Raw genomic sequence first — 21,917 nt, 5'->3', positions numbered from 1 at the left:
CCATTTTTGTTTTTTTGACCTCAACTAATACACTAAATTGCAGAGAATGCTTGAGCGTATGTTTAATTTCACTTATCTTTCATAAAGTGTGCTCTTCCCCTTTAGCCCACGGTTGGACTTGATGGAGACAGTGCTCTGCTGAGGAAGAACAGTGTTCTTATCTGAAGTCTACCTGACAAATTTAAACAAGAAGGTGTATGCTTTACCTTAATTTTGACCCTGGAAACTTCCCTGAGAGTGCATGTTTCATTTTTTCTTGCCTCATACTCCACTGTTGAAATGTATACTTTGGATCTTCATTGCTCAATGTCCTTCTAATATCTTATTTACCTTATTTACCCTGAAGTATGTTTCATGTGCTGCTATTTCCAGGTAGTAAAACAGTTGTGCTTTCCACAAAGTAGAGATCAAAGTCAAAGCTGTTCTTTCTTGCAGTTGCATTTCCAGCATTTGGACTCTTGGTGCAAATAATTTACTGAATTATTTGGGTCACTGAACAACATTCTGTGTGATGAAATGCAAATATTTTGCAGAAAGCATGATGTCTTCCTCTTTTTTATTAGATGTTAATGGATTTCAATGACAAATCAAGACAGCAACACAAGTAACATCTTGAGGAAAAATACATAAGCCTTTCTTTCAAGATCTGAATTCCTAATGAGTGAGAAACCCACACCTTTCAAGTTGAAGGCTCCTGCCTTTCTTCCACCTGATTAGAAAACAAAAAAAATGCAGGTCTGATAAGTCTCAGAATGAGCAGCAGGAGTAAAAGTATCTGATTCTCATAAATTTATTTATTCCCCATTACATTTTATTAGTTGGACAAAGGAAATAAGTGACCACATTTTTGGGAAAAGTATCTAAGACTCAGTATGCTATGGTCTGGGAGAAAAATCTTTTGCCCAGTTAACAAAAGTCAAATACAACTAATGAAAATACATCACTGATGTATGTGGTTGTCATTTCTGACATGCCTATGACTTGATGAACAATTGCAAAGACACAAATTTTAAATGGTGGCTGCAACCATGGATTGAAACATGCAATCAAAATACAGAAGTATTTAGTCAAGATAACAAAATATACCTCCATTTATCTTTATATCCTTATTCAGCCAATAAAATATCTCCAAAGTAAACCACACAGTGAGATCAGGACAATAAGTAAATATAATATGTATATCCCTCCTTGTAATCTCAACTGCATTCATGTTTAGCTTTCACTATCTAAAGTTTTTTGATTTTCAGCATCTGAAGATCTCAACATGAGCGCCCTGTTAAGCCTTGCAATCCCAACTAACAACGAATGCCAAGAATGGCAAGTTCAACTTGGATAGGTTTTTCGTCCCAGTCTGGATTTCACTAAGATTCATCAGTTTTGCCTGTCTGCATTCTGGCTGTTGAGGACATGGTCTCTTTTATAGGCAAATGAGCTGCTTATAAATTTTCAGCTCTGTAAACTTTGGAAGTTGATGGAAAATCCCCAGCCTTAGGGCTTAGATGGCTAAGAAAACACTGCAGCAGCCTTTTTTTTTGTAGTCACTCAAATATAAAAGCCTTTCACAAGAGATGAAAATGCCCATAGTTTGTCTTACGATATTCTCCTTCTGTGCACAGGGACCAATCAGATTAATTTTTTACCTTTTCATGTCTGTTGAAAATTACCCCTATTCCTCAAAACTGTAGGAAAGTGTAAGGTGACAGATAAAACCTGAAATAAAGTCAAATGGAGACCATCCGCTGCAGGCAGTCTGCTCATTGGACACTGCTATTTTCTAAGGGACACTGTGAGTGCAGACAAGCAGCACCCAGAAACAGACAAATCTGCTGCTCTGGGTCAGAGGCCTGGTAGATCCCTGAATAGCAGAGACTCTCTTGGTGAATTTTCCTTTTTGACAGCAGCTTTCGTATTACCAGTCTGTCCCATCCCTGCTCAGCAGTGAGAGCGTCCGCACTCAGTGAAGAAACATATGCGCTGGGGCCAGGCTCTGCTGTGGGACTACTTGGGCAAGGATGCCTGAGAAATACGGACCAGGTGATCACAATTCCTTCTTCTGTTAAACCTACCCTGGAAATACAGACAACTACTTCTTTTTTCATATTAAATGACCCATTGCTAGTGACTGGTGAGAAGGTTGTCAACATACTCCAAAATGAAGAGAAACCAGGCTGCCTTGCAGGGTGTGAGTGGTCAGAGACACAAAAACAACCAGGTATTGAAATACATCCAGCTGCACCCTTCCACAAACAGCCTGGAAGGAGAAATACAACTCAGTGGGTAAATGCCATTCTGCCAACCTGTAATCAGCATCAGACTTTCCCTAATAGAGGCCAACTGGAAGTACAATAACTATTACATAAACTGCATATTCAGACCCCTATACTTGAAAGAACAGAATCTTAAACTGTAGAAATATGGATGAAACATTAAGACTACCTCAAGAATATACCTAAATTTCCCATATGAAAGTCACAATCCACACCACATCATCTGAAATGCAACGGCTGTTTATACGGCCAGTCACTGAAAACATCTTGCCACTAACCCATCCACTGACTAATCAGTAAGCCTACCCAAGTACAGTATGCTCTTTTCCAACACTGAAATCAATGAAATTGATCAAATAGAGTGAGTTGCAAGCACAGATTAGCTGAGAAGTGCAAACTGATGTCAGTGCAGCTATTTATCTACCTTAGGGGGCCTGAAACCTTGAGCTCGTAAACATCTCTATTAAAAGGCAAAGATCCAACCTTCCTTTCACTTGCACCCAAGCAACCACAGTGCCTTTGTGGGGCAGGTGTTGGGGTTACTGAGGTAAGGCTCAGAGAACAATTTGATTCTCAAAATCCCAAAACCACCTGCAAGAAGTTTCTTACCCAAGTTCTGCCCTGAGAATCTCAGCCTGGGCACTCCTACTGGTGTTTTATGCCCTCTCCTCAGGTTTGGCTTTTCACATTACTAAAAAACCAGCAATGTTATTTACTGACTATATTTCCACCATTAAGCATGGAAATCTAACAGTAATGGACTGATACATTCCAAGTGCTGGGCTGCAAACTAAGTGATGAAGAAAGTCCATAGTCACTCCTTGAGAAAATAGCTTTGTTTCCTCTATTCTGTAGGCTTAGTTGAAATTTTAGCAACTACAGATTCTGTGCAGAGATGTAGAAAACTAATTTTTGAAATACCATGGCATTAATGAAAGTATCAAACATCTTAGGATCTGGGACAGCTCGTCAGATTAGTGAAGCTAACCACCTAATAAAGGTTAGAATCTATGCCCATAAGATGTTACATTGTCCAGCTTATTTCAGGAGACAAAAATCTTTGCAAGGTTTGCCATCCATGCAAGGTTTCTGGACCTGGTGGTGTCACTTCATTATAAAGTTATGGCTCAATTTTCAACAGCACCAACTGGACCTTGTTTGTAATTTGCAGGCAAGAGTTTTGCAGGCTGACACTAACACAGCACAACCTGGTTTATAATGCCTTAAGTGGAAAGAGCATTTCAGCATGTCCAGGTTTCAGACTCTCTCTCACACCTAAGTCTCACATCTGAAGTCAGAGCTGTCACTGTACTGCCAAGTACTGGCAAATGGAAATACCTTCTGATTTCATACAAAAAGGAATCAAGAAATCTGGTACACATCTCAAACTTCTCTATGCACCTCAGACTATATCCTTTCAAGGTGAAAATATTCAAGATATTGGAGTGGCAGATAAATCCACCAGCCAACAGCAATGAACAATACATGGCATAGAAAGGAAAAGCCAGGAGTACTGGGATAGCATGTCAGACAGACAAGTGCTGAAGAAGCATCAGTGGGTTTGCTGGTGAGAAAAGTGGGAAATATTATCCAATCCCAATTGGAAGATGTAGAGTAAGCTTCTACTGTTACGTTTTTAATTGAAGGTACAGATGAGCCATTGTGCTGAAACCTGAGAGAAATACAGTCCTTCTTAGTAATGACTGGAACCTGACCCCTGAAGTCCATAGGTCTTTGGTCTTCATCATGTTGCTTTTCCCACCTTGAAGGCTGTATCTCAAGAGGAGGAAAGTGCTATAACTTTTAGCCTGATGCTGACTCTTTAGAAGCCATCGCTCTTCAGGATTTAGTTATTCAGTAGTGAAAGGATCAGTTTACTGATACAGTGATAGAATTTCAAATGAAATTGATTGTAATGAACTTTTTAATTTTCTTTTAAACCCATACACTTCTAATACTTTGCGATGAAGCTTGAAACACTGCAATCGGAAATGGTTTTCTGTAGATAAGTCAAAATATGCCTTACATAGACAATATAAAATAAAATAAACTTGCTACTCACAGCAGATGTATTCCTTCAATTTCTGTGAAAACTGTAATAGTATCTGTGTACAGTTTCACCTAGCTTGGTGTCTCACCACCTTCCACAGACCAACATATGCTGAATACATAAGAAACCTTTTCCAGTGTGTCTATCAGTGATTGTTGTGTTTAATGCTAGTGCAAAATGGAACTTAAAGCAGAAGAAATAAACATAAATGTTAACTATCTTGCTGGAGATGAGAAACCAGATGATGTCTGGACCTGGCATTATTCTAAACAGGAAAAAGGTATGAAAGCTACTTAGCTTAGAGGTTTATAAATACCAGATATACACATTAGGAGGAAGTTGGCAGGTTAAGAAAGGACAAGCACAGCTCTATAATAATAACTGAGAAAGATGGAAAGAGTGCATATGTGAAATTATATCTGGGAAGTCCATTTTTGTCCAAGACAATTTTAATTATGCTTTTTATTGGACAGATGCTCAAAGTAGTAGAAGAAATCTGCCTTGGTTTATACACTGCCACAGTTTACCTGATTCTCTCTGCTAAATTCTAAAAAGAATACAAGAAAAATCCCCAAAATGACAAAGACTGGGACCACTGTGGCAGTGTGGCAGAATGCAAAGCATCAGTTCCACAAACCTCCCTGGAGCACCACAGTAAAGTCCCAAGATGTCTCCTGCAAGCATTTACAGACCAACTGAACTTCATGTACTGTGATTAATTTCCCTGACATCATGTGGGTTTCATTGCAGCATACAAAACCAAACACGGACTTATGTATTTTTAGGATCAGGACATACTTAACACAAGTCAGCCGTGATTTAATGTGCCTGTACTTAATGTGCAATTTACTAAATGTGAGAGAATTCTGTATTTTGGTACAGTTTGTGTTTTTCCCCAGAACAGCATGTATGTTGTTTCAACATTAATGCTGAAGTTCAAAACTCTGCAGTTACTGATGTTTATTTTAACAATTATAAAGTTGTCTAATGCAGCTGGAAACAGAGATACAGTAGCCTCATATTTAAAAGCATAGCCTTTTATATAACATTAAAGAGCACTAGTGGCCCATTTCCGATTATCTAGCAGCTTCTACTCTTTACACGAATTAATGTTCCAATCAGAATGCATCTGTATAACATTTTCCTGGTGCTGATCAAGTATCATCAGTTCAGTGATTTCCTTGTGATTCCACTGCATATGCTAGGCCAGATTATTCAGATTATTGTCATTATTATCTGCTGGTAGAAGAGATAATGGGGCATTTCTAATCACAAAATAATGCCACACAAAAAACTATGGTAAGTGTGAACATCAAGGATGTACAATAAAAAGGCAGAAGAAGACCTTGTGTTACAGGAACATCAATCTAGATGTAGATAAGCATTAATATTCACAAGACAAGAGGATAGTTCAGCATCAGTCCTTGTTTGCAGTGTTAGAAGCTATGCATATGTGTGATGAACGCATGCCCTCATGTGCAGGTCAAGAAGGACTCCTGTAACAGCTTTTAAACTTTACAAAGCTGGGGGCAAAGGTTTTTGACCTTGTCAGTAAGCCTCTATACTATAGTTTGTGCTAGGAAGTGATAACATTCAGGGTAGCATACAGACAGGATATAGTGTCCCTTAGTTGCAAGCCCAATGCTCACTAGCTATACTGAGAATCTCTGGAGTGACTTCTCAGAGAAACAGTTCAGACTTCCAGTGACACTTCAGAAATGTAAGTACATTCACACACACACACACAAACACACAAAAATAGGAAAAAAAAGGCAGGAGCAACCTTCTCTGAAACACTTAAAGAATTCAGTGTCTTGATGAGAAATAGTAAGCAGTGCAGTTACTATTAATTACAATATCTTTTAGGTATTTTTTCAGTTATATGCAGTGCTAACTGCTGGTTCAAAAATCAGCGTTTTACATGTTCAATTCTAAAACTGTTACTAGTTTTGAAAAGTAGCATCTGAATAGGGATACTCTTTTTTTAACACTTCATAGTTAATTATGTTTAACTCTTCATATTTTTTCACATTCCACCTGCTTCTAGCTGAACATGAAAGAATTTGTATGTGACATTTATTGTCCATCATGTAACCTTCTGCTCTAGTTTTAAATATTAAACATTTTTTCTGTCTGCAGGGGTTGAATTATACAATGAAATTAAAAGAATTGAAGTTTTAACCCTTGTCATTCTTGAAACTTTGCAAATACTCAGATTACAAAGTTGGGTTATGTTAATTGCCAATATGATCAATTTAACTGTAGCACATACGTAACGATACTGACTTTTGCTTCTGACCTAAGATTTATTTTCTCCTAAGAATATACATTCAGTGCACAGGACTGGCTAAAGACCACTGAAATCAATGGAAAGGCTACCAATGACTTGAAGAAATATGGATTGGGCTTTGAGTGTAATACAGTTGACTTAATTGATTCACCACAAGGGCTGAATTTTGCTTAAACAGACGTAAAGCGCTTCATCCCATGTACCTTTAACAAACTCCATACATTTTAACCCCACCCTTCCACTCCCAGGAATTTACAGTATTGTATCATGCTAATTCTGTTAAGGAGCCACAACACTTGCACAGATAAAATGAATGACTGAAACACATACAGTTGTTTGTACTTACAAGTGTCTGGCTTGAGCTGACTGTTGGTAATTCCAAAATACTGGGGATTTTCAATGACAGGAATCTTTGTCATCCCAATGATGACTGCATCAGGACCCCCCTCAGAAGAAGATGGAGTGTTACTGCCATTTGAGATGTGGTGGAGGGGACTGGCTGAATCGTCATCATTGCTGATAACTGAAGAAGGACCTAGAGTTAGAAACAAAGATTTTCTTGTAACTCAGCATATGGTATCCTTCCCTTAGACAATTCCTTTATCTTTGTTTTGACCACTTTTATTTTGAAGTTTTGACCAGCTGTCCATGGTCAACAGCTCTCTTTGTGTGCCTTGTTGACCTTACCTCAGAAATTTTATATTTCTGGAAGTAGATTGAGAATGGTGCAACAGGAAACAAATTTTTATACTGGCACATCACCTAGACTAAATATGTCAACGTCCAGCACAGTCTGTCACTGGGAAAGATCTCAAAATTTCTGAACTCATTCTGTCAGTCTCAGAATTAGGCTATAAAATACATGCACTAACTTTTTTACTTTATGCCCTACTTGAATCACACAGCAGCAACAGCACAAATCCAGGGAATGCCTGCCCTACCTGGCATTATAACAAGACAAAAGACACAGAGGAGATGGGTTCATCCTGATGTGGGAAGCTGGAAACTTCTGAAACAAACATGGTTCAGGGTCAAAAAATCTAGGGAACAATTTGCACAGTCACAGAGGTGCAGAGAAGATGGATGCTGAGTTGATTAGTGGGAAAGACACATCCCACCGCACTGCAAAACTTGGAGTCACTGCAGAGAGGCTCATCGAACCCAGATGAACATCCCACTGGCTCCCCCATCCATATCTGAGTCTAGTCACCTTCCAAAAAGAGGTCTATTGTGAACAGTAATTCAGTGACAGTTTTTATTTTGTTTCCACTCTGTGGTTTGTATTTTTAATGGAAGTACCACTGAGATAATACCTTGTAAATGGATTTTAAAAACTCCTGCCCAGTGCAGTGTTCCAGGAACCTTTGAACTAACAGCATGATCAGCACAGACGACATTTGAACTCCTGACATTTAAATTCTATGCCATTTAAATGCCATTTCATTTAAATTCCACATCACTTTTTCCCGTTTATATCCAGTATTCAGAGAAAACCAGAAGCACCATTTAGCAGTAATGACATTTTGCCTCATCTCCCGACTGAAGAGCCATCAGAGATAACACACGTCATATTTCACTTCGCTGTCCATCCATGTTAACTAGGGTTTTGGGGATGACATTCACATCTTCTAATTGTAACATCAAAAGAAGGTGCTAGAAACAGATGGAAAAATTCACCCCCTGGAAGTGTCTATCCTGGAATGGCATCCTTAGACAATAGTTGTGTTTAGCCTGTGGGCAGCAGTGAGAGGTTGAGCAAATGTTCCCCCAAAGAAGGGGGCAGCAGAGAGGACCTTAAGAACAATACAAAGCTGTGTTTACTCAGTAACCAGTAACTGGTAACCCCTTGCAACATGTTGCACTCCCAGAATGAGTTTTGGCTGGACAGAAGAACACTGCAGAGTCAAGACAGAGCTGAGTAACCTGCCACATAGGTGGCATCTGTGTCTGCAGGAGAGATGGGGAATGCAGAGAAAGAGAGAGTAAGAATGGGGACCAGTAGCAGGTTCTGTATACACATTACTGAGGACACGAGAGAAGACAGGCAGGATTCACCGCAGCAGACATACAGTTAAGGAATATGATAAGAAAAAGGACAGTCCCAAACACAGCAAAGAAAAGGTAGCTTTAAAGAAACCTCTACTCTTCTGTGGCTCACTGTATTGTTAACAAAATCACTTCATCACTACATGACATGGCTCACAGGAATAAAGCTTAAATATTCTGGTATGTGGCTATTCAACCCTATGTTTTGAGACTCAAGCGTATTCACACCCCTGTCCTGGTTTCCTTTCTTCCCAGTTGGTTTAATGGTGCATGACGAACACGTTCTTGTAGTTTGAAAAAGTACTTCCCCCCCAGCTTGAAACATTAGAAGTAATTTTTCAAATACCTTGCACTTCACTGTAAAGTCACTGTTGCCAAATTTAACCAAAGCCTAGATCTCTGCAATTTATCAAGTGAAACCACTAATACTAAGGCTGGTTTTGTTATTACTGATCACCCAGATCCTCAAACGATTGATTCTCCTGGGAAAACTGCCAGGATTAAGAGTTTTTGGTGAAGTTTTCTCTAATGAAGGGCAGAGCCTAATAAATTGCGGGAAAGAGTCCCTCAGATGGCACAGAAGATACTTAAATTAGAGCACAACAAATTTTTCAGATGCATGAGTGTTGTTTGTAGAAGTATTAGAGTGCAACCCATTTAAAACTGCATTCAATTTTTGGTAGATAACATCCTTGCATCTCTAAGCTTTCTGAATATCAGCTTAGTTGCTTCAAAAAAGCAGGCTGACTAATACATACTTTCTTGGGAAAACAAAGACTTTTTATAGTGAAATACTATGAGCGTCGAATCCCTTCTGTCACAGTAAACAGGCAAATTCTCTTGGCTCTGAAACTTAATAGAAGCAAGTCTTGAAGTCGTTTTCAGCCCTGCTGTTCTCTGCTGCACAGGGGAAGGCTTTTTTGTTGTTGTTTGCTTCCACCATACATGCAGTGATGGCAAGGAAAAGTGACCATTAGACATTTCCAGATGTTAAAGTGGGATAATGAGTAGGACCTCTGTTCATCGTATAACTTCCGCACTACCTCAAGACCCAATTTTGTATGGTGAACTATTTTTTCAATCAGTATAAACCACAAAGTGCTGCAGGTGAAAAGTAGACAATTGTTCCATAAATCTATTTGCTCAATTAGGCTAGCTGGTAGAAGCTACTCTTCTGTGTGGTATGAAGCAGGCTCCAAGCATATTCAGCTCTCTGATGCTGGTAAGGAAAACCTGGAAAATTAAATGATTTTCAGAGCAATTCCTGGCACTACAAAACAGTATAAGAAAAATTCAATGGTAGGAACTTTGTTCCTGCATCACTTTGTGATCCCCCTTACTAATATATTAGCAAGTGAACATCTCATGTAATGGTCTTTCTGAATAGTTGTTTGAGTTCAAAAATCCTATTTCCTGTCTATTTCTTTTCTAATTAAGACAATTCCATCAACAGATGGAAATTTTTATGTATCAGAGGTAGCTGAGCTCACATTCTTTCCAACTCGCCCTTTGCTGGGACTTTTTTCAATGTGAGCAAACTTGTACATAGACTTTTATTTGCTGGACTATCTACTCATTATAAAGCTACATTTCATTTTTTGAAATCACTAAGCCACGTTACAATTACTGACCAGCACTGCAGCTGGCTATGATATTCAAGAAATGCAAAACCATTTCTGGGACGCAAGATGAGACCATCACCTGTACTGACAAGAAGCTAGAGCTGCACTTTTCTGAATAGGCACTGAGTTCAAAAGGAATGGTAATTTCTTAAAGCACCTTGGAGTGTGGTTCCATCCAGATGAAATGTGGTCACTGAATTACTTGTCAAAGGCAGAATGAGTATGGTAATTACACTTAATCACCTGTTACTGCTTCTGGTTTTTATAGAATCTGCTTTTTGTTTTACACCTGATATCTGCAAATTTTAGACAAAATGTCATAGAGGGAGTGAAAATCATGGGTTGTCAGTAGTTATTAGCTATTGCCAATATCTGATTCACAGTCAGGTTGAGCTTTTAAGAAAACTCCAGAGACCTTTTGCACCTTTCAACGTGCTTCCCAGCATCTTTCCTTGATTTCATTTTTAGACAACACTTCTTGAGAGGATAGAAGTTGGAGCCAGACAAGAAATGGTAGCCTGCCTTGGAGATGATATAAGCTATACACCGCAGTGATGAGTTTCACCTTTACTTAATGTTAAGCGAAAGACCTCCCCATTCTGCATCACCTAGGCCCAAGAAAAATCCCTTCTATGTACAAAAAACCTGCTATCAGCTCTTTAAAAGTGGTGACGTGTAAGAAAACCAATTCTATTTGAAACTGATGAGCTATAATAAAACCAAAATACCTCCAACAACTAGGTGGGGAATTATCCTCAGCACATAATATGGGGATAGGCAGAAACAGCAAAGTTCTCTTACTGCATATTCCATAGAGAACTGGAAACAGTCAAACACTACTGTGTTTGGGGTGTGGCTTACCTTCAACAGTGTCAGCACTCTTCTCTGAAATATAACTCGCTTCTGTGCTACCTCTTGAACAGTGCATGTTTGCACTGTTCTTGATCTTGGTGGTACCAACAAATGTGGGTTTTCTTACATTAAGAAATAAAATTTATTTAAGCTATTTTCAAGGTGTGCTGCTATTTCTGGACAAAAGAAGGAGATTTATGATTATTATATACAGCCTTTAGGATTGTTCAGCCTGGAGAAGAGTAGGCTTCAGGGTGATGTAATTGTGGCCTTCCAGTACCTGAAGGGAGCCTACCAAGACAGATGGAGTGAAATCATTTACAAAAGCACATAGAGGCAGGAAAAGAGGGAATGGCTTCAAATAGAAAGACAATGGAATTAAATTAGATACTAGGAAGAAATTTTTTACTGTGGGGGGTGGTAAGGCACTGGAACAGGTTACAGAGTGAAGTGGACGCCCCATCCTTGGAAGTGTTCAAAGCCAGGTTGGATGTGGCTGTGAGCAACCTGATCTAGTGAAAGGCGTCCCTGCCCATGGCAAAGGAGTTGGAACTAGATGAATTTTAAGGTCTCTTCCAACCCAAGCCATTCTGTGATTATATTCTATGATTCATGATACTTGTATCACCATCAGAGTTAATGCGGTTTTAACATGCATGCTACGAAGACCTATCTACACTGCTATTTGTTGGGACTAAATTTGCTTTGCAATTTCAGACTTCTGCTAATATTTAGGTAGTTGGTTGCAGCAACACATTTGACTACGGCCTACCACTGAAATAACGCACATGACCTTCCTGTTATGAGACACGAGATTATTATATTAATTATTGGGTCAGAACAACTCAGGTGTGTGTGTGGGAGGGGGGAGGGACAAGTTAAATCTCATGGAGGTGAGGTCATGCCTTGTCCCACATGTCCCTTAAGACTCCTGGGGTGACCCTGGAGCAATTATCAGTCAAAGGTAGCCCAGAAGCATGGTCTACACCACATCCTGGAGCCCCTAACTCAACCTTAGATTGTCTCACATCATGGGAGCACCACTCTTCACCTCACCCCAGAGGCCCTGAGTGGCCAGTGGGCTGGAAGACCCGTCTGCCAGAGCACATAAAAACAGGTATGTGATGTCCACATGTTTGAACCCACCATTTCTAGACTCCTGTAGCTGGATCTACACTAGATCTAGGAATGGTAGCTATACGTCTCCTTTTATTTCTCTTTCTTTTCTTCTTTTTCTTCTAATCTCTTTTCTTAATATTTTGGGTAGTTGGATACTGGATAGGTTGGTTTTGCTAAGTTGTATGTGTTAGCATGTGCTAAGTCAATGTTTTGTGGAATGCTTTGTTCTGGTTGTATATTACCTCTTAAACTTTTGCCGAGAACTCTTATTTTTTCTAAAGTTTACCAGTAAAGTCCCTCCTGAGAAAATGTATGTAGCATTTCTCCTCTGCGTTCTCTCTTAAGGTGTTAAAAGAACCAAAGGCTCTTCTAATAATCCAGAGGGCAGATATGGTTGGAGCCTTGCATATTTTTAAAGTAAAACTCTGTTGGTTGAGCTCGTAGCTCCGAGACTTGGAGTCTTACATCTGTGTATCAAAGCACAGAAAGAGTCTCAAAGTGAATAATTCTCAGCTAAGCAGGTTTTGGGAAAAAATAAAAAAGGGGGGTGCTCAAATGCAGAATCAGAAAGAACGTATGGGTTTTGGTTGCACCTGGCATGATCTTGCAGGCACATATACTCAGACTTTTGCTTAGATGATCACAAACAAGCAGTGTGTCCATCTACTTCTCCCTTCACCTGCTGTGTCAAAGTTGTAAGCAATCTACTTTGCATGTTTGTACTCCAAGCTCTAACAAGATCTCTTGGAGGCTACAATATCCTGCATCCTCTTCACAACACACTGCTGTGCAATACACGTCACTTCAATTATCCCTGAAGTCACTACTAATGGCTTAGGTGCTCTGGAAAGCAAACCAATTTTAGCTTTGTGGTTGGACTGTGATTTATAAGGATGCATCTACTTAGTCAAGTGTTACAAAGCAGATTACATAAAGAGCAATGTTCATTGAGTTGATTTTGTGCTGTGATGCCTTAATAAACATAGTTCCTTCCACAAAAAATTATGTTGACTGCTGGGTTATTTTTCAATGGACCTTGGCTCTGACTTCCACTGCAAACAGGGACCAGTCTGTGCTGAGGTATGGTAACAGCACATCACCGAGTTAAAAGCAGGACAGTGACTGCATGTCACATCAGTCAGTACCACCTCTGCCAAATTTCCAGGCCATACTGAGTCTTCTCTCTTTTTCCTTTTTGGGAGGGGTATGTTTTTTCACTAGTTAAATACACTGTTCTGAAAAGCAATTACACAAATTTCTTTTCCCATGAGATTTCCTTATTTGCTGTAGATTTTAAGTTATTCTTTTCTGCATCATTAAAAGGTAAGTTTTGTGCTGCAGCAAGAGCAGATATTCAATTTTTCCTGTTATCAAGGTAGGATCCAACTTTCTTACCAGAACAGTCAACTTTTTAGCTTTACTCTTAAACTATGATCTTATCTTTTATTCTCTCTGGAAGACAACTAATCAGTCACAGCTTGGCACACTTTTATTTGACTAAGGTGCTATAAGTTTTACTTTGAATATTCCTTTGTATTCCTAAGTTACACAAGGAATACAATGTGCAATTCTATTAGACTGGATAAGAAAGTCAGCAAAGTAGAAAGCCATGCAATTATAGAAACATTATTTTATATTATTGCTCTCTTAAAATGCTGCATGCCAAATACAGGGAATTGAATTAAAAGGCATAAATAGAACATAAGAAAGAAAAAACCAAAGATGGTTGAATAAGCTTTCAAAGAGAAGCCAGTTTAGACTCACTTTGCTTGGTAGAACTGTTCAAAGTCAGATTGTTCTGCAAATCTAGAGAGGGCTTATTAAAATTATGGTTTTGCTTTGTAGCTGTTGATACTTTTAATGAGGGAAACTCAAGGTATGGTACTCTCATGTTCTGTCAGCAGTTCAGCTGTGTGGAGCAATAACATGTCTTGCCTCTCCCTATTTTCCAACTGACCCTTTCTATCTCATATCCCCATCCCTGCCAGCTATCCAGAAAACAGCCATTCATTTTAACCATGAGTGAAGTAATTTCTATACTCACTGTCACATTTAGTTGCAAAATTAATAAGGGGGTTAATCCTCCTTTGTGGTGAAGAAAATGCAAGATCACCCTAAACAACATTATACCCAAGTCCATCCTGCTGAAGGATACTTCTCTTCACAGCTCAAAGAGTGCACGTCCTTCTATCCTGGAACAGCATACTGAGCCACTGTTAGACATTAAGTCTCTGACTCAGAAAACTGAGACTTGCCAGGCTTGGGCGTTTAGTGGATAAATAATTTCACATCTTCTGACAGGTATCATCAATCTGTTTAACTGATTTGCACTCACCAGTGCTTGTTTAAGCTTGTTCCCTATTGCTTCTTGATATATGAGATGAGAAAAACTTCTTGACACTGCCCAAGAAGTTCAGTTCCCATCCAAGAAGATGCTCCCAGGAAGTCAGGGGAACCAGAACAGAGAGCTGGAGAACATCTTCACACCTAGCAGACAAATGCCTCTGTTACCCATCAGCATGCACTTCTAACATTCTCTAAATAACTGAAGTAAGGGGGCTCCTTGAAGGTCTCTTGAAGGAATAAGTAGCGCAAAATCAAGGTTTAAACTCAAGAAGCAGCCCTTAGGAGTCTGTTCACTTACAACTAAAGTGGAGATGTTTGTTTGAAAATCATGATGAAATCACACCAATTCAATGTAATGTTTGATTTGGGTGATTAGGGATAAAAGGTGGTTTGCTCTGCCATTGAATAGCTTTCATACACAGCAAGTAAACTACAGTGTTGGATTGCCTTCATTCCCACATAGAATAATTTAAGTAATGCATACCTCTGAGTCTAATGAAACAACAGGTATGTTATTCAGCTTTACAGTACCAAATTTTCAGTGTTGCTAGGTGTCAAGATGCCTTTTCCCCTAAATCATGCGTTCCTCTTGCAGAATAATTTATTTCAAATGCCTAGCTCCTCTAGAGAGGAACACAATCTGGGTAATTTCCACTGACGTGACTGTGCACAGATCTTAGCCACTCAGTATTTCATCAGGGCTTTTTTGTTGTGGCTTTGAATCTAAGAGCCACAGCTGCATATTTTTTTGCTTTGGTTTTATTCTGGTGTGTGACTGAAAGAAGCCTAGTCAGTTCCTTTCAGCTGCCTTTCTCCTCACAACCTCATCTACTTCCCTGTATGCACATACTCCTGCATCCCTTCACACACAAGCCTAGAGCAATTGTTTCTGAAAGGGAGAACTCTCTAGGATAGGCTGGGGGACTCCTTCATAATGCAAGTCACTCTCTGAAAGTCATGCAACCTATGGGGTGCAGGGCCAAAGACACAGGTGTCTTGGTCTGGGACAGACTGGCAAGACAGTTCACCCAAGAAACCCCCTTTGCAGTACTGCAAAGCCCTGTAAGTAACAAGAATGCAGTCTCTAATACATGCTGGATTGGCTAGTACTGTCTGTACAGGATGAAAGGTCTGCAACCCCCTCTGCCCTGGCTTCATTCCAGTGCCAGCTCTCCCCAGGGATGCCACCAGCAAAACCTCAGCCTGCTTCACAAAGGTTGCCAGTTTCTTTCTCCTTTTAGCCAGAATGGGAGGCATTTGTGTAACAGATCTCACAACCGCAATCTGGCATAATCTTCAAATTCTTAAGCACCAAAACCAATAAATCCTCAGAGATTGTCTTCAATGTGGTACATGCTACTATTATTGCCAGTTTGGAGGTAGAAGAGCAGAAGGCTCTTTGGCTCACTGATTCGCCCAGGACTGTAGGTGGGATCTCTGTCAAAGTCTTGATCAGAACCTGAGAGGAACTGGCAGCCCCAACTGTTGAACCATGAAGCCCTTTGTGACTCACAAGCCCTTTGCCCTCCTTCAGTTGTAGGATAAATGGTGGCTATACAGCTGTCCACTGCTTTGTGGACATGTTGGCAGTATCTGTAGCTCAAATGAAACAGAGACCTGAGACAAAAATCTAGCCAGGATGTGGCATATTAATCAATAAGAATACATCAGCTAGAGAAGTAAGGATACAAGGCAGCAGAAAATGTGAAAGAATGAAAAAAAAAAGTATCTATTTTTAATATAGATCATAAAGATCATTAATTATAATCACCTGCAGGTTTGGGTATCTTGGAAATGTGGGTAAAATTACAATCCTTCAAAAATACTACAGTGAAAAATCACAATATTAAAAAAGATCAGCTGGAATACACTTGTTGGCATTGAGTAAAAAATAGTAATTCACCTGAAATTAAATCCTTGTTGCCTTTCATTTAATTTAAAATTATTTAATTAACATTTGCTTCCCTCCAGACTTATCATAAATAATCTAAGTGTTAGCATTTCCATTCCTAGGGCCGGGAATGAGGTCCTCTTTGTTTAGAAGATAAATAAAAAGTGTACAGAAGCAACACAGGTTTCCCCATGCTGCTTTGGCAGTCAGTCTTTACCTGAGAGAACAAAGCTATTTGGAGTAGTTAACTTGAATAATTTTCCAAATTCTGTTTAGTTAGATATGGTTAGATTATATGGCAGATATGCTAGATTGTAGAGAAAAGCTCCCTGATTTTAAACTCGTATTTGCTTTTGTGCCTTTTTTTCATTTAAAAAAACAAACAAAAAACATTAGTAATGACACTATTTCATTTTTTTCAAAGCCTGATTATTTCTTGGAAGTACAGAGATACTATAGCCCTCTTCCATTCAAGCAAATCAGCTGAAAACATGATATGGAAAAAGGTAGACATACTCAGAGACTGATGAAAAACTGAAGATCTGGGATTTCTTTTATCTTAAACCAAGGTCTGAGGAGGTACACAAGAATAGGCGAATAGGCCTTCCAATGCATGGGGATATTTTTTATTGCATGCCTATGCTGGACAGAAATGAAAAGTTCCATGGCAAAAGTACATCAAGAAAGACTGAGGTAAAATGTTGAGAAGACATCCTCAGGCACTGGAATTGCTCACAGAAGACTCAGAAACCTCCATTTCTGGAGATCTTGAAGCAACATGAGGAAAATGTCTGTTGAAAAAAATACAGGCTTAGGATAGGGTCCCTTTCAGCTCTAAACTTCCATAATGACAAAAAGGTAGACCTTGAGTGATCTTATGGGAAACACTTTAGGGTCTTAAAATGTTGATTTATGCCTATTCAGAACTGAAGAGTTCAACAAATACACAACATATCTCAATGGATTATATATATTTCAATGCATTAGAAGATCACTTTTCCAGCCTGCAGAACAAAGATAGGTTTAGTTGGGTGAGAAGAACACCAGTGCTGTACTAATGTGGGTTATTCTACTAGAACACACATTATTTAATAGCAATCTTTACATACAATTTATTTCAGTGAGGGTTTCCCCCTTTATTAACAGCTTTCATTAGTGGAAGTGTTAACTACATGACCTTATAACACAGAGTCTTGTATAATTTCTTACTTTTTGCCAGTACAAGATTATCATAGGCCCCCAAAATTGCATGAATTATGAAGTCAACATTATACTGAAATATACCTCTCAACTTGTTCTCAACAAACATAACAGCTTCCAATTAATTTTTCATTTACGACCACATCAGCTAACCTTAAACCTGACAATCTACAAAGAAGTAAAACTAAATGATTACAAAAAATCTACCCAAACATCATGCTCAGATTGTAAACAACATCTGCAGAAGTCTGGTTTTGCTGTTTACCAGATGATCTTGCAGCCCAACTAAAGGTTTTTTGAACTTGCACTGACTTGGACTGCCTCTTCTTCGTCGCCAAACACTTCCCAACCTGGAAAACAGGTTTTAAAAACAAAATTCAAATGCCCCCCTACACCTGAAGAGGAGAGTATAGGAAGATGGTGAACTAACACTCCACCATCTATTTCTTGTCAAGTAATTCACTCTCTCCTCAGGTGAATAAGCTTTGTGTACTTATGACCCAAATTTTGCATGTGCTGGAGAGGTAGTATCTGGCCTTGGAAGAGGGTGGCTGGAAGGTCAGGAGAATTCATCACAGAACACAGGCTGTCCAAAACCAGCCCTCAGTGAGCACAAAGCAAAAGGGAGCTTACTTTCCTTCCTGAACATTAATACCTGACATTTTATTCCAATTATATATTAGATTACTCAGCAACAGTGAAACTGATTCCTTTTATGTCTCTTCCACAGTAGCCCTTTCAGTGCTTTTTCTACAGAACCTGTCCCAGGCCTTTAAATACAGATCATAACCCATGCTCAGAAAACCTTTCTAGCCAGCAAGAGACTGGCTAAAATCTTCTGGGAAGATCATGTATCACTAAAAATGCTTGTGATATCCACAGGAAGTCTCTGTCTGCCATGTTCTCCAAAATGGAATAGTCTTACCAATGGACCCATTCTAGTGCTTGGTTGTTCTGTGCACCTCTAAGAAACCATAAAGAAAAGAAAAGCAATCATCTTCCATTGTTACAGACTTCTGGATTACGGTCAATTAGATCTTTGAGGACACTGTTCATGAAACAGTTCACCTGTTTCATAACAGGGAGGGAGCTTCACAGACTGGAGGAACATCCCTGCTAATACAGTTTCAGATCAAAGATGCAGAAATTGCCTCCAAACAACACCCTTCTTTCCCCAAGCACAGCTCCTAAGGCAGCAACGCCTTACATACTCAAAATCCTCTTCAAATGCATATCTATAAATGACTACAGTGGAGCAAATGACATTCACGGATAGAAAGGCAACGTGTCAAATTTCTGTCCCAGCAGCATCACTCCCAAGCTATAGGATTAGCCGCACAAATTGACTGACTTGCCTCTGTATGCTAAACCTCAACTGCCATTTACAGACACCTCCTCCTCCCTGCCACATGATGCCTCATCTGCTGGAGATTCCTGCTGTCACCTCTTCCCTACCAGCTTTCTTGAAATTGCTGCTATGGCAAGCAGAAAAATGCTGCATACTCGAAGCTATTTGCAACATATCAGCTAGTTTGCTATCCCAAAAGTGGTCATGCTACAAGCTAAACTCTGGTAGTTTGGCTCCAGCAGATTTCAGATTTGAAAACGGATGCATTAAGTGTGAAACTGGTGACAAAACTGGTCATGATACCACAATGAGGTTTTGCTAAAATACTGAATGCATCACTGCTTCTACTCTGCACAGCTCTGCGTAAAGCAGTGTATCTCTTTTTTTGGGATGCTGCACATCATATTTTCATAATTTCTACTGCTTCTACTACTTCTGAATATTTTCCCTTAGCATTACCATTTTTCTGATGGGCCTCCTCTACTTCTTTACTCGCTTCTTTTTTCATGGAAAGTTTTGCCTCTCTCTTCTTAACTGATTTTCTCTTGACCACCTGACTCATCTATCCCCTCTTTTTCTAAGAACCGTGGCCTCCTGTGATGTTGTAAATTTTATGTTAGGATTAAATAGCATTTGTACTTGTTAAACTCAAGTATTTTAGGATGACATTCATTTATTCTCAGTCTAGCTTCCTCTTTTATCAAAAATTCAGTCATGGCTGTTTCTTAGCAACAGATTTATCAGAACAGATCTGCATGAAAATCAAATTCTCTCAAAAAGGAACTGCTGAAGGAAGCTGATAGCATAGCCTTATTCCTGACCACCATTAAAAGCAAATGCTACAAAGCAAAAGAAAAGAGGTTTGTAATTTCACAAAAAATTTAATGAACACATGTACAGCACTAGCACCAATTGAAGTAGATGACCTTATAAACTTTCCTAAGTAATTCATCTCTGAACTGATCTGCAAAAATAATCTTGCCTTCAGACACTGAAAGGAAAAAACAAAACCAAAACAGCAAACCATGCACAGCCACAATTCTCTTGCACTGGAATAGATTAAAAATTGGTATCTGCAATGGTCACACACAATGGACCAAACTGCAAAAGGCAGTCGTGCACTTCCTACGTGCATCAAAAATGCACACCCTCACTTCAAGCACAGCAATATTAGATAACCAAGAAATGGACTTCAGTGTAGGACCATAATAAGTATATTTCATTCTCTGGTGTCACCACATCTATAATATAATTTCAGTACACTCAGTACATTAGGTTCCTAATTTTCAGTCTTTAGAAAGAATGTGAATTTAGAAAGAATTTAGAATTTAGAATGAAAGAATTCATATTCACCCAAAGATTCTTCTACACCTTACTTCTCTGTGCCAAATAAGGTTTTCCTTTCTTTTAGTTTTCCCTTAATCCAAAATAATGTGCTAAGCTCCAACCAGATAGTTCATCAAAAATGTAGACAAAAGCAATTCAGGAACAGGGTGAAAGAGTCAACCCAAATATGCAAGCATGAAATCCTACAAGCAGATAAAGTGAAATAGCAATTCCCTTCACCTTAATATCAACCAGGAGTAAGTTACTATATTGACAATGGTTCAAAATCCCTATGAATGACAGTGGAATCAGGAATGCTGTCTTTTTATTAAGAATGATGACAGCCTTTTTGGCAAATACAGTCTCCTGCTGCTGTGGCATTTACTTGTGACAGTTATATTACTGAAAGGTAGCATTTATAATATATGGCTGCATATGAATTATGTTAGGAATGGGTTAAAGTAATTTATCTGTATTACTACCAAGAGGCAATGACAAAAAGGTAATTGCCCATATTTGTACCATTACATTACGGAGAATGACAGTTTTATGTCTTCATAATGTTTAACCAAAAATCTATAAAATCCATTTCTCTTTCTTGCTGAGAAATTAATATAGGACCAAAACCTCAAATTCAAACTCTGGTCATGCTCAGACAAAACTCCCACTGAAGTCAGTGGGAATTTTGCCATGGAGAGGATTAAAGATGGTATGATTTGCTGCATGCTATCAGACACGTAAAAGCTACAGATCTAGATTTTTATTACAATGCTGCTGATATTATTAAAATTAGCAAGATTTTGGTCTTTCACTTTCCAGGCACACAGTTGTGTGGGCTTGCAGAGGAAGGAGAGATGAAAGGCAGACAAGCGAGCTTGAAGGAGGGTGCTTAATGCTGGGCTGGGAGCCAGCAGAAGTGTATCCCTCCTGCTGTATCTCCCTTCCCTTCTCTTCTTTAAGGCCCAACAAGAGGCAGGAAAGAGCAAGGAAGCAAGCCTGGGTGCTTGGCAAAACAGCACTAGCTGGATGGAGTGCATCAAGCTCATCATCACAAAAAAATACTGAAGCCATCCAGTATCTGTGCTATTCCAGCACTAGGAGAATGCCTAGGCACATGCCCCTTTGGGAGGTTCTAGGCTGGACCCTGTGCCACAGAGATATGACACATCTAAAGGGAGATGGTAGGAAGCAGTCAACACATAACAGTTTCGCTGAGCTTATGCCAGGGGTGACCAGACCACACCTGTAACTAGAGGAGCCTGCTATCCCTAGGGGGTTACCTGGCTCTGCAGGGAAGGGACATTGCACTTTCTTGGGGTTCTCAGATTTTGCCGGCAGCTCCATCCACTTGGTCATGTTACCTTAAATGGATACAGAAACTCTTAAAAAAAAAAGTAGATTCTTCATCAACTGAGTGTTTGGAATGGTTTTGTTCTCCAGTACAGTTTCCAGAGGCATTAGGATTTAGTTTGTTAAAACAGTAACAACTTTTCTTATGTTATCAACAAATTTCTTCATGTTTTCGTGATGTGGTAGCAGAACCAAAGGAACAAAGATATG

General features: G+C 39.3%; 1 protein-coding gene across 3 annotated transcripts in view; it reads right to left on the bottom strand.

The window, feature by feature from the left end:
• Window positions 1–21,917, bottom strand: part of NTRK2 (neurotrophic receptor tyrosine kinase 2) — a 208,360-nt gene that overhangs the window by 82,821 nt on the left and 103,622 nt on the right. For all 3 annotated transcript variants that reach the window (XM_032675906.1, XM_032675907.1, XM_032675909.1), the window contains one exon: window positions 6,954–7,142. In XM_032675906.1, coding sequence (XP_032531797.1) covers window positions 6,954–7,142 — 189 coding nt within the window. The remainder of the gene's footprint in view (window positions 1–6,953; window positions 7,143–21,917) is intronic.

This window comes from Chiroxiphia lanceolata, chromosome Z, assembly GCF_009829145.1.
Source record: "Chiroxiphia lanceolata isolate bChiLan1 chromosome Z, bChiLan1.pri, whole genome shotgun sequence".
Classification (NCBI taxonomy): Eukaryota; Metazoa; Chordata; class Aves; order Passeriformes; family Pipridae; genus Chiroxiphia; species Chiroxiphia lanceolata.
Note: the sequence above shows the minus strand (reverse complement) of the source record. Positions and strands in the feature narration are given on the sequence as shown.